General features: G+C 36.7%; 1 protein-coding gene across 3 annotated transcripts in view; it reads right to left on the reverse strand.

Moving 5' to 3' along the window:
* Nucleotides 1–752: 752 nt before the first annotated feature.
* Nucleotides 753–13,504, reverse strand: part of LOC117400530 (piezo-type mechanosensitive ion channel component 2-like) — a 198,810-nt gene continuing 186,058 nt past the window's right edge. For all 3 annotated transcript variants that reach the window (XM_059022048.1, XM_059022047.1, XM_059022049.1), the window contains 11 exons: nt 13,016–13,163; nt 12,604–12,818; nt 11,764–11,922; nt 11,253–11,400; nt 8,183–8,371; nt 7,777–7,872; nt 7,236–7,408; nt 5,786–5,902; nt 5,615–5,694; nt 4,131–4,299; nt 753–2,135 (listed from right to left, as the gene is read on the reverse strand). In XM_059022048.1, coding sequence (XP_058878031.1) covers nt 1,883–2,135; nt 4,131–4,299; nt 5,615–5,694; nt 5,786–5,902; nt 7,236–7,408; nt 7,777–7,872; nt 8,183–8,371; nt 11,253–11,400; nt 11,764–11,922; nt 12,604–12,818; nt 13,016–13,163 — 1,747 coding nt within the window. In that variant the 3' untranslated portion in view covers nt 753–1,882. The remainder of the gene's footprint in view (nt 2,136–4,130; nt 4,300–5,614; nt 5,695–5,785; nt 5,903–7,235; nt 7,409–7,776; nt 7,873–8,182; nt 8,372–11,252; nt 11,401–11,763; nt 11,923–12,603; nt 12,819–13,015; nt 13,164–13,504) is intronic.

Here is a 13,504-nt window from a genome sequence, read left to right on the forward strand (position 1 = left end):
AGCTTTATGATTAGGGCTCAGTGTAGCAGATGCTAAATACTGTATTCAAGCAGCCTCATGTCAGTCTCCCAAAATCTCAAATAAATAAGCTTTCACAAAATACATTTTTATTATGTTCAATAATAATTATACTCCTGCACAGACATGACTGGCAATACTATTTACCCTGTCTCCTCATTCAGTTAACTGACAGGTAATGTATATTGTTTGCTAGCAGATTTATTTGAGCTACATGGCAAAGGGGGCTATGTGATAAATCATAATACTGATTTATCACATAGCCCCCTTTAACACCCTAAAACATGCTCTTTTACGGTTCTTAAATTTTATTTTTTTGAGTTTCATGATGTTAACAATTTGGGGGGTGGGGGTGGGGGTGGGGGGTACACCAGCAGGATTAATATGCAGTTAAATGTATTTCGATCTACCGTTTAGATCATTCAGATAGACCCAAGGATAAAAAAGCATTCAAGCCATTTACAGTGGCTGCATTAAATGGACACATCCTACAAAATCAAGAAAGAAAAAAAGTACTCTAGCTAATTTAGTAATTAAAGCAATTAATATTTTTATAGTGCTGCTTTCACAAGCTTTTTTTCACACATTAAATCAATTAATAAAACCCTTAATGCTAAACAATAAATCAGGAAACTAGAATACCTTCTGAAATACTTTGCAACATGTGCTTTATTTTCCTTATTGTTTAACTCTTCTACACCATATATACGTTTAACATACATGTACCCAGTCAAAATGTTTTAATTGTTTATTGTTCCATTTTTTTTCAAAACTGTATGTACATGGAATGAAAATTAAATAGCGATCATAATTTTTGTTTCATGCTACAATGTTCTCTAATGCATAGTTTAGACTGCAGGAAGCCTCTGCCCTAATAACGGGACCTCCTTTACTTAACCCTTTACACAATATTTAAGATGTAAGTCTTTTTTTTCATGTATCTTTTTCTTCTTTTTTTTTTGGACAAACAAATATTAATTAAAGTCTTTTTTAGTATTTCATTTTTCAATAAAAATGTATGTTGGGTAAAAACATGACATGACTTCACAAAGGGGTGCAGCAAGGTGTTTCTTTTTAGTGTTGTTGGTTGCACATATCCTTGTGAAGAGTTTTCTTTTAGACATGATTTTTCATGGAACTACAGGATGGTCTCCTTTGGTTCAAATGTACTCTAGGAGAGATGATATTTACGTAACAATGGTCATGTACAAAGCAGGGGATTACTCCCCTCATGAGATGCATTTTTATTTATTTGTGTATTTTGTTCCTGAGAAAAAAAGGTCCTTGATGGTTAATACATGTTTTTCAGTTGACTGTACAAAATAAAATAAGGCAGATTAGAGATTGTCTTATAACTTTCACAGAAGCCTTGTCTTATGAATGGCTCCTGCAGAACCACTGCTTGTGAGTTTGTCCTTTTGTTTTAAAAAAGCTGCTAGTGTCTCTCCACATACCGCTGACCCTTGGTTTTGAATACTGAATAATGAGAAGTGTTGTATTCTTCTAACTTCACAGCGAGCCATGCTGTACAGCTTATTGCACAACTCAAGTGTTACATACTCCAATCCGAAAAAAAAACTAGACGAAAGCAGTAAAAGACACGCATGACATTACAATAAAAGCCCTGACAGTATCCCAACAGTAAGAAGATCATTCAGTTAATATATTGACAGTCAAAATAAAAATAAAATGTGTGGAGGTCTTCATTTGTGTACAAGGCAAAAATGTAGACTCCATGGCACCGGCAGGGAAAAAAAAAAAAAAAAAACTTATCAGCATCCATTACTTTGAGATAGGTTAGCTATTCTGAGAATATTGTGCTTTGTTTTCCATATTCGTGCTCTGCTAAACCTGCAGACTGTGCTCATTTTGTCTTCTCCCGTGTCCATTTGATCATAGTCTCTGGTGATCTGTAGAGGAAGATGAGCTTGGAGTACATGTCCTCCTCTAGCTCGAGCTCCCCAGTCTCACGAACCAGGAAGATGTCTGTGCAAAGTTTGAGGATGCGATCTACGTTGGGCAGTTCTTCAAACATGATTGAGTGGGAGATCCCGCTGAAGAACTCACGCACAAACTTTCCAATCACCAGCACGACAGAGGCATAGAGACCCATGATTCTGGGGGAAAAAAAAGAGTAGAGTAGGATTGACAGTATTAGTAAAGCCACTGTTGAGTAACAGGCTGAGCTAATTGTCAAGTCTGTTATAATTAATAAACTAAGGTTTGGTGTTCATAAAACTGTTAATAAAAAAATAAAAAGTCTAGAAGTTAAATGAACACCAAACAAATGAACATTTTAAAACAAACCGATGCCTGGGGCATAATGTAAGGGGAATGGCATCTCTGATGGAATAGTTTGTAAACATAAAGTTAAATGGATGGTTAAATGATAATGGAATGATAGAGAACAGCTGTGTACAAACTGTTAAGACAGTATTTCAAAGTATGTGGTCTGTATCAGTGATATGGCCCTGAAAATGCATAGTCAATACATCAAATGGTCTCTGGGGATACCAGCCAACTGTCTTGGGTTACAAGCAGGGTGGGACAAATCACTTTGTATGCTGGTGGCTATTTGGCCACTAGCTTTCAAAACCTGGTGGCCAAGTGAACTTTTATGGTGGCCAACATTTTCAAATGGGGACAATATGAGGAGATATGTATGTTGCACACACATTGCTTTTGCATGCTTTGTTTTCATGTAATGAGTGGTTTTTATTATCTTTACATTGTGGAAAGGGAACTATATACAATCGATGTGCCAGAAAACTAACTCCATATAATTCCTGAGAACTATATTCTGTGAGTGAAGGTATATATATATATATATATATATATATATGGGAAATTCAATTGCTAGTAGCGCTGCAGCACTCCTGCAACAGAGAATTTAAGCTGTGTAGTTATTTTAAACACCCGTCTGTGCCGTAAGGCAGCACAGACACCTCAACACTCGTTTCATCCCTTGTTGTTGTTGGGGTGAGGGGAATCTACTTGCCTTTTAAAGTTTTTTAGTTTCTTAAATGTCTTTAAGTTGACAATAGCTGTCTCTTCCGAACTGTAGACAACGTAGAATGAATTCACAATGATAATTCCCACTGTTCTACCCTAACATGACTGGCTGGTGCACGTTGCTATGGAAACAAGAAAAGGGGTCTGGTTCCACGAAATGATTGGCTCTGTGAAATCAACAGGGCGGTGCAGATTCTGACAGTGAAGCAGAAAGCCTTTATTACAGAACCGAAGTTCTGTTGTATACTCTGTCAATGCTGAGTAGTCAATGTGGCGACTTTATCTACTGGCCATATTAAAATTGAAGGTTGCATTTGGCGACCAGGTGACCTGATTTGAACCACCCTGGTTACAAGTAAAAATGAAGTGTGCCGTTAAGACTTATCCAGAGGAGTTTTCATAACATGGTGAATATGAGGTTAGCATTCCAAATGGTTCATGGTCTATTAGCAGTTGTAGTGGAGGAATAACATATAAGTGTGAAGTAGTGGTTAGGGACTCTAGACTCTTGACCGGAGGGTCGTGGGTTCAGTCCCAGGTGGGGGACACTGCTGCTGTACCCTTGAGCAAGGTATTTTAGCTAGATTGCTCCAGTAAAAACCCAACTGTATAAATGGGAAATTGTATGTAAAAATAACGTGTAAAACATAATGTAATTGTATGTAAAAATAATGTGATATCTTGTAACAATTGTAAGTCGCCCTGGATAAGGGTGTCTGCTAAGAAATAAATAATAATAATAAGTAATAAGTAGTAATATTATGCTCCCCTCCCCAATAAATAAGGTGACCACATGGCGCTGTGTTCAGCGGGACAGTGTGGGAAGTTCAGGCTTTCCAACTCGCAACCCAAGGCATTTTGGTACGTTTTACATCTCAGGTACCATTCTTTCCTTTAAGAGAAGCAGGACTACACTTACCAGAATGCATTGGGTTGTGAGTTGAAAAGCCTGAACTGTCCCAAACTGTCCCGCAGAACACGGAGCCATATGGTCACCTTACCAATAAACACAATGCACACTTTCATCAATTGGCTTGTGTTTCCAAAACAAAAGTTTAAAAAACCTTTGCTTTCAAGGTACATTAATAATTCCCACTTACCCATATCCAGCAAGGAAACCTAAACTTGGTGGGCTGACTTGATCACTGAAAACATACAGTTTCAGGCCTTCTTTATTTTCGTTATCACGCACAATCCACCACTCCTGAGCCTGATTGGTACTGTTCATGTTTCGCTCAAGTTTTAAGGAGATGTTGTGGTATTTGCCATCTGTTGAAAAACCACAGAGATGGCATTCTCAGTTAATTCCCCACTGAGGCAATGAGATACTAAATCATGTATAAATGAACTACAATAGATTATGTAATGAGTTATCTTTTAATACTGGCACCACTGTATGTTGTAAAACAAACTTGTGTTTACAAGTGAGGAAATCTGCTAATAATTGTACTTTTATGTGTTTCTGTTTAAACTGACAGTGCATTGTTCAAGTGGATGCACGCGTATCTTGTCCAGTGTTGAAGGTTTCTTTGATTTGGACCACTATGGCACATCTGTTATTTTTTACAATACGTTGGACACGTGGACTCAATCCGTTATGACCCGCTTGCAGACAGAGCTGTGCTTTCAGTTGGTGGCTTTCTACAAAAGTTGAAATTGATTGAAGCCACCAAGATGCTTCTGCTTTCATGATGTTTTTATTGTTGCTGTGCATTTAACTTACACACAACTAAAAGCGATGTTCTAATTGTACTTGCATCCACTTTTTGACTGTCTGTGTAGCATACGAAAATGTTTTTTTACTAGGAAAATATACTGTACAAAAGGTAGGTATGTGTTATGAAAGAATTTCACATTGTACATGGCATTAGGGTTAGCAACTTCCTTGGACAGGACCTAGTGTGAACCTAAAACTTCTAAATGCGGGTGAAGGTGTGTGTGGCTGTCATTTATGACATTTTAACCAAAAAATCATTTTAGGACAAAATTCCTAGACCTAATAATTTTTTGAAGGTTATTTTAATAAGATTACTAAAAATGTTTTGCTGTACTTTAACCAAACCCATTACAATGTGTTTAAGAAAGGAAGAACTAACGAGCATGTATTCTGGTATCCGCAGCCCCTATGCATCATGCATAACTAGTTGTAGCTAAAAATAAGCACACATTTTAAAATTGATCTTGTACTCTTGTGCTGAGACCTGTTTTAACTAAAGGTTGATAAAGGGACACAACATTCTAGATATGCGCTACAAATCGGGATGGCCACATTAGGCCAGAGGTCAATATCAAGGCCACCAGCACATTTAGAATGATATGGTCCAAGGGACAAAGAAAAGTAGTTAATATGTAACTTACAATACTCAAACTAAATCTTCAGTGACACTTTAATGCCGGGTTTGAACACATTTTTTGTACAGACGCTTTACAGAGGCCAGTGATGCAAGCAAAACAAGCTGGCACTCCACATCAGGCACTCCAAGATCTTACCTTGCTCTTTGTCAATCCTGGAATGAACACTAGTTTTATCACTAAGTGTATGAATTTAAAGTTTTTAAAGTTACGGATAGATAACTCTACATACCTTTGTAAAGCTGCTTAATAGGTTTTGAATTGGAATCACTGGGTGCTCGGATATAGCATGGGAAAATATTACTTATATTGCTGTAAAGAAGAAAAATATATATTAATATTAGAAAGATGATGAAAATATCTGCCTAATATTAGAAATTCATGATAAAAGAAGTTTACTTACACAGGGGGCGCACTGTCACTTTTCAGTAGCTCTATAAGACCAGTTTTTACTTTTTTATCTAGCTGAATTACATGCTTATTAAATGCCATCTCGGCTTTAGCCCCAAGACTGGGATCCCTGTAAAGAATGAAAACAAGCATATCAGTGACATTCATCCCCCACCACAGCTGTAATTGTAATTGTAAATGTACATTACACCTAGAGCCATTATTAACAGGACTAAGTTAATCACAATTACCTATATCTACTGCAGCAGATTTGACATACATGTTGGACAGACAGCTGGACAGCTGTCTACATATATTCCCAGATTCTGATAAGAATGTCCTTCTTAAATCTCATTAGAATTTGACGTACAGACACACGGTTGGAGAATAAAAATAAGTCTTACCATTTTGCTACATTGTTTCATTATTTTAGTAGTACCTTTTTGGCAATTTGGGTTTACATGTAGTTTTCTTTTTGGGAGAGAAATATTGCACAAATATTGATACAGTTCAGCTTGGTTAAACTGGGTTTACAAGAAGATTTCAGGTTGTGTTGAAGACCTGCAAGTGCAGCCTGCCTCATTTGGCCACCAAAATAAACATTCACAAAAATTAATTTGCCCAAAATACATATCAAAACTCCATAAGAGAGGCTTTGCACTATCCATGTATTATTTGCATATATATTTATATACATATATAATACAAGGTTCCCTGCAGAAGATTAACTTAAACAATTCTGATCCTTATGGTAGTCTAAAAATGTGTTAAACCAATGAGCGATCTTTTAGTGTGAGAAGGCAATTTACCCACCCTTTCTAGCTGTACAGCCTTTCTTACAGTGTGAGAAATGTGCATGGTATGTGCATGCTACATCATATTCTTATGACAATGGAGAGATAATTTGGAATTTCTAAACTGCATGTAAACCAGGAGTGGTCAAAGTTGGTCCTTCCACTCCTGGTCTTTGCTCCAACCCTGTTCTAAATTGTTTAATTGAACCAATTAAACCTCCACCCGACCCTAAAGTAGTTAATGATATAATCTGACCTGTTAAACCTAAAGTGAAAGGAGAGCTGTGTGGAGTAGTGGTTAGGGCTCTGGACTCTTGACCGGAGGGTCGTTGGTTCAGTCCCAGGTGGTGGAAACTGCTGCTGTACCCTTGAGCAAGGTACTTTGCCTAGATTGCTCCAGTAAAAACTGTATAAATGGGTAATTGTTTGTAAAAATAATGTGTAAAAAATAATGTAATTGTATGTAAAAATAATGTGATATCTTGTAACAATTGTAAGTCGCCCTGGATAAGGGCGTCTGCTAAGTAATAAATAATAATAATAATGGTCCTCCAGGGCCATGATTGGACACCCCTGATGTAAATCAAGCCACTGTATGATATAATTTTAAGACCAGCACAGGGTATTGTTATACATCAATTCTATGCTGACTAGCCTTCATCCACATACCTTTGAATGGTCCACGAAATAGAAAGAGAGAAATCTGAATCTTCTTTTTTCAGGTCGTCTATCAGTTTTGTACGACTAGGAGGGCTGATGGTCCAGAGAGAATTAGAACCCCCTTCCAGTTCTGCAATTGTGACGTCCTTATGGGTGTAGGCTTCCAAAAACTGCAATGTATCCTGCAAGTGAAGAAATACAGTAGAAACAAATCTGGTGCCTCCCCCACACATGCTACAGTTCTATACTATTTTTATAACCCCAACAGACTTAAGACCTGCATCAGACCTTGTATTTCTTAAACCCTAATACACATAATAACCACATCATTTTAATACACATCTAGAAAATAATGCAGAGGTATGTGACAGTAGACTAGATTATTTTCTTTATGTATTTACTGAGTAGTAGTAATTATAGGCATTAACCTCCATGCTAGTAGAGAACCTAATGGGCTAGATCACTCCATTTAGAAGCACATATTTCAAGTTCCTTGCTAATGTTTTAGTAATTTCTGCTATAATCAATTTGTTCAAAAGTTTGTACTTACCTCATTTATTTTGTTGTAACGCGTTATAAATGCTTTAAAATCACTGTCAGAGAGATCTTTTAATTGAGTTTGCTGGGCACTCATTGTAAAGATGGGCTATGAAAACACAAAAGTAAATAGTTATTTTTAACTAAACATTACAATCCTACAAACTCAAATTGTGTGCTTTTGTGAAAGAAATATAGACAAGAATAAAGTTTATATTGCATACAAAATGTGGCATGTATTCATGATGTATATTTATTTTACATGACATGAAAGTTTAAAATGTGTATAATAAATGGCTACGTTACAGGAAACAGATTTGATACTATATGCATTAAAGTAAATAAGTATGCTTTACTTTCTTCCATGAGCTACATAGTTCCTTATGGGATATTTCATATAATTCAATTTTTTGTTTTACCTGGAAACCGGCAAGGGTTATTTTAATGGAGACGTCCAATGGTTTATTGACAACTCCAGCCACAGATTTGATGAGAGACATGAAAAGCAGGGGGAACCATACAATGCAGATCAGCAGCGCAATGATCATGCCTCCCATCCCGTACTTTACCACTTTCTTCTTCTTCTGTCCTCGAGGTTGGGGGTATCGCTGGAAAGACACAGGAATTGTGAGCGATCCCAGCACTGTTGCTGCTTTCCAAGTAATTCAAACAGATAGATTTACAATCACTCACAAATATTAAGATCAGATTATCTGTATCAGTCAATCCTACCGTACAAACTCTAAAATCCTATTTTGTTATGCACTCTATTGTGCCTTTTATATACAAACAAATTCAGGGGTAACATTTATATTAAGGTCTGCTTATTAATGTTTTATAAATGTTTTATAAATGTATAATATACACTTAATAACTACATTATAGAGTGTTAATAAAGCATAATAGATAGTTTAGAACCATGCAATAGCCATAGACAGAATTCCAGGTTTATAAAGGGAACAGTTTTTAGCCACCTAATCTACTTTGGGATGTTTAACCATACAATAGCCGTTGACAGAATTACAGTTTTATAAAGGGGTCAGTTTCTAGACACCTATTCTACTTGTTTTATTAACACACTATAATATAATTATTAAGCATATATTATACACATATAAAACATTAATACGCAGCACCTTAATATAAAGTGTTACCAATTCAGGGATAGGTGGCTCAGTGGGGATTTGCAATGGGATATTGACCCAGCTTGATTTTAATACAATCCACCACTGGTTGCAACTAAATGAAAATAAATTAAATATTATGCAGTGCTATTCATTTAAAGTATAAATGTGAAACAATTCCCTTGAGAATGTGAAATATCTTGGCATATTACATATATATTATTGGTAATTAACTTAATGTAAAATTGGGTATTTATACATTTCTTGATATTGTCTAAGACACAAAGTGATCTATTCATTTGGTCTAAATGGTGGAAAATCTAAATGCTGTCATTGTTTAAAAATAGGACTGGCACTTCACTTGAAGACTACACTACACTGCTGAGACTCACAGGCACTGATGCAGGTGTTGTTTTTTCAGTGATTCACGTGATGAAAAAAAGAATACTCTTTATAATAGACTTATATAGATTTACACGGCAGTTTCACCCCAAAATGTTCCCAAGTGTCTCGTATGATAAAACAGATTTGCTCACAGACAGGAAGTCTCAATTTATGTAGAAACTTTCAAATCATTTTTAAATGCGTGAAACCTTCATTTAACATCTCAAAAAGAAGATGATCTCAAGACTATCCTGAACGGAAAACATTTCAGATACTGTACAGTAGAACACCAAACTTACAACCTGACACCGATCAACCATACACCCTGCTTTTAACTGAAGTATGTGAAGCCCGGAGGTCTATTGAGCTGCAGCTTGACTTGTTATAAGAACAACCACTAGAAGGAGCTATAATATGAGTGCCTTTTGATCAGAGGAAGACCCTGTAATAACAGTCTGTGTGAGTTGACCTTACACCCCAGCACATGACGCAGGTCAATTCCTCTTGTGTTGTTACTGAAGATTCTGAGCAAAAGTTGCAGAGAAATACAGAGGAAAAGAGAGAAAGAAAATAAAAACTGTTGCTTTATTCACCCACATCTAACTGTGACCGAGGCTCTTTATTCTGAGCGAATATATGTTAAAACCAAAAACAAATTACACAATGCAAAGTACTAAAACAAGACCAGTGCAGTTTTCTACATGCTGGTTGTTAATACAGTGTAGTAGAAAGCAAACATGTGTGATTGTGGTGGTTTAAATTCAGAGGCTGTAAACTGACCTTGAGTAAAGAGCAATGGGTGGACTTGCCTGGTGCACACATATATGCCATTGAGTGTAGGGTAGAGTACGCCCACCTTACATACAGTATGCAACCAGAATCCAGTTTTAAAAAGTGCAAGGTTAACCTACTGAAATCGTAAGAACTGGGAAATGCAAATGTGTTACATTTTCAATTGAAAGAAAACATAACAAATATATTAAAAACTTGACATTTAGACTACTTGACTTGACAAACTTTGTATCATCCTCAGCAATGGGAATAATGGATTAGGAAATTGTCAGTGATATTAAAAAAGGCCAAGGAAAAAATCCAACAATTTCCAAAGGAGATGAAAGACAGTGGAGCAGTAAAAACAGATGCATCGTACGCAAAGCTGCTGCTGATGATTTTGATAAAGCACTCCATAAGTGGCGTGCCGGTCATGAAAAAGGCTAAATTACTGTACCAACAAACATATCCATAAAGAGAGGAGGCATATTTCAAAGCAAGTACAGGTAATTTTACAAGGGTAATTTCCGATTTCAACATAACAAAGTTATTTTCATGCCGGAAGAGTCTGAATGACTGAGCAAGCTGCATGAATGCATTTTCTTTAAAATAAAATAAAAACAACCACTATGTTAACCCAGATTTTCCTGCACATTTAAATATGTGTTTTTGCTACAGTTATGATTTGAATAGTAAGTTACATTTAATATTTTCCCACGTATAGTACGGTATTAAAGCCTTTTAAACCATAACAATGGAAGTATTGCATTATTGTGCTGTATCATTGTGTTATTCACCCGATTAAAGCTGTAGGTGGCAGGTATACACATTTATTAAAACTATTAAAACCTAATTTTCCGAGTTATGGACATTTCACTTACAAACAACGTCCATTCCCAAGATATTTGTAACTCTGAGGTTCTACTGTAAGCAAATCTGATCATCTTTAAGTCATTGGTTTCAATCCAAACCAGGAAGGAAACAAATGGGTCATTTCAATGTGACACATGTAGGCGCTATATGAAATATTTTGCTGGTCTCAAAATATTTGGGTGCTTAACTGCTCTCCAATGCCCCAGCGTTGGCATTGTAGAAAAGCTTGCAGTGCTGCTGTTTATATCTAGAGCATAGATATGGGTATGTTTACTGGGCAAAAGATGAGAATAATAGGAGGTGGAGGATCTTTCATTTACTATAACATCTCACTTACCTTTTCTGACTCTCTCCAGCATTTTAGTACAAAAATGTGTGCGTAGATATCTTCTACACAGATCCAACTGGACAGACTGAGAGTTGTTTCTGTCCACACCCAGTCCATCACAGCTCTGAGTTCAGTCAAGAAGGGTACCAGGCGGAATCTGGAGAACAAGCAGTTAAGTAAATCATGTCATACTGTTAATAATATTACAGTACTAGGCTTTTCTAATGCAAAATATACACTTCATTATTATAGATGATATTTCTAGTTCCAGTTTATTTCTAGTTCTAGCAAAAGGGGTGCTCCAGTCATAACACTGTTGTGTTTTATGTATCTAGCAAAAACCTCGAGATATACAAGTTATCTTGTTCATTCCCAAAACCCTTCCCAACAGACAAAACGGTAACTGAAATGGCCTCATAGTAACTCATTTCTGAGAATGAACCTAAAAGATAAACACTGTACGATACGACATCCTTAATCAAAATAATACTGACAATAAGGACACAGTTGATCCACTCACCCCTGGAATAAGAAGAGGTTGACGTAGTTGTAGCTTTTTGTTAAGAAGTTACCGAGGACACGTGTCGGGTATCCACACCGGATCTGATAGGCTGATAATCCAAAGTAGATGCATTTTACAAAATACCAGAGCTGGGCAACAGTATTCTGACTGAATCGCCTGGAAACAGAAAGCAAGGCAATGCTCCAAATTATTAACAGTCCCTTATTCATTTATCTGTGCAGTATTTCCAGTAACAGACAATCTTTGTCAATGTCAATCACTCAGAGAGATTATGAGTTTTGTTGCTTCAGTATAGGATTTTAATAATTTTTCTCTGTATCCAAATCCCTCTGGCATTATATAAGTAGAATCCTTTTGAAGAATGTTTTGTTTTTGTTTTCAAAAAACAAAATTCATTGATATGATATTTGGTACTAAACTAGGTTAAAATTCTCTGTTTGCAAACCATGGTTTTATATAGTGTTGCATTTCCTTGGTCATTTCACTCTGGAGGGTGCTTCCAATGTTGACTGACATGCTTTCAGCCAGTAACATGCTTTTATCCAGAAGACACTTGGGAGGCGAAATGACCTGGGAAGTGCAAGGCTATATAACCCAGTATAGTACTAGGTCTCACATTTTTAAATTAAAATACATATTTGCTGTAACATGCGTTTCTTTAAGCGCTGCACATTTGAGACCAATTTAGTTAATGGAAATACAAAACAGCTATGGTTTTTACTACAATAACTTAAAATATTGGAGATTGTCATTGAAGTGTTTGGAGCATACGGCACTTGCATTGCAATTAGCTGAACGCTCCTCTGCATTATACACTGCAATACTCTTTATGTGTACCTCTCAGTTACACTTGGCAAGATGAAGAACATCCAGAAGTGTATGCCGAACACAAGGATGACCTGAAAGATGACTTTGCCTCTGACAGTCTTCTTCAGGTAGAGGGCTCGGTCCACCACCATGGTTCCGAATTGAATCAACACCATGACCAGGAAAGCCTCTGGAACCTGATCCTCAGACAGAGACGAAGTGATATCCGCAGCAGCTGAATGTTTCTGGGAAGAAAAAAAAAACAGAATAAATGAGAAATATTGTTTATTCAGCATGTAAAAACGTATCTAAATGCCCACAGATCAAGCATCTATCCACAAAGTAGTTAGGGGTTAAGTTTACAATCCTCTGGGATAGTTTGAATACCATTGTTTTCTCCACAGGGTTGCACGTTTCAATTAAAAAAGTAACCCCAACATACCCCAAATGCCCAAAATCCAAATACAATTATGATGAAGTCAACAGTGTCGGCCAGGAACATCAGCACATAGACGTCGGTCACTGCGCTGTACTCCGGGTGGATCAGACTGTAGAAAAACTGCTTAATGGGTATGTAGATTTCAAGTGTTCTGGGGAGGAGAAAGGCAGCATCATTAGATAAGTCACCACTGATTTCAACTGCATTGTAGATGCTATCTTAAACTAACAGCTCTTTCTCGAACTTTGAGAGCACCGCATATAGTAGACCAAAACAAAAAGGCAATGGAAAAAAAAATGAAGTGAGCACACTGGATGAGCATAAGGTTTGTGACACTTTCGGTAATGTAAGTCAATGAGAATAGCATTGGCTACATTTACAATAAAAACAGAGGTAACTATGATTGTTGTGCTATTATTCCTGCCATCCTTTGACCCTGTCCTTTTTTATTTTGACAAGGTTTAAAACATACTTCTAAGTGCCACGCGAGTG

Source organism: Acipenser ruthenus, chromosome 4 (genome assembly GCF_902713425.1).
Source record: "Acipenser ruthenus chromosome 4, fAciRut3.2 maternal haplotype, whole genome shotgun sequence".
Taxonomy (NCBI): Eukaryota; Metazoa; Chordata; class Actinopteri; order Acipenseriformes; family Acipenseridae; genus Acipenser; species Acipenser ruthenus.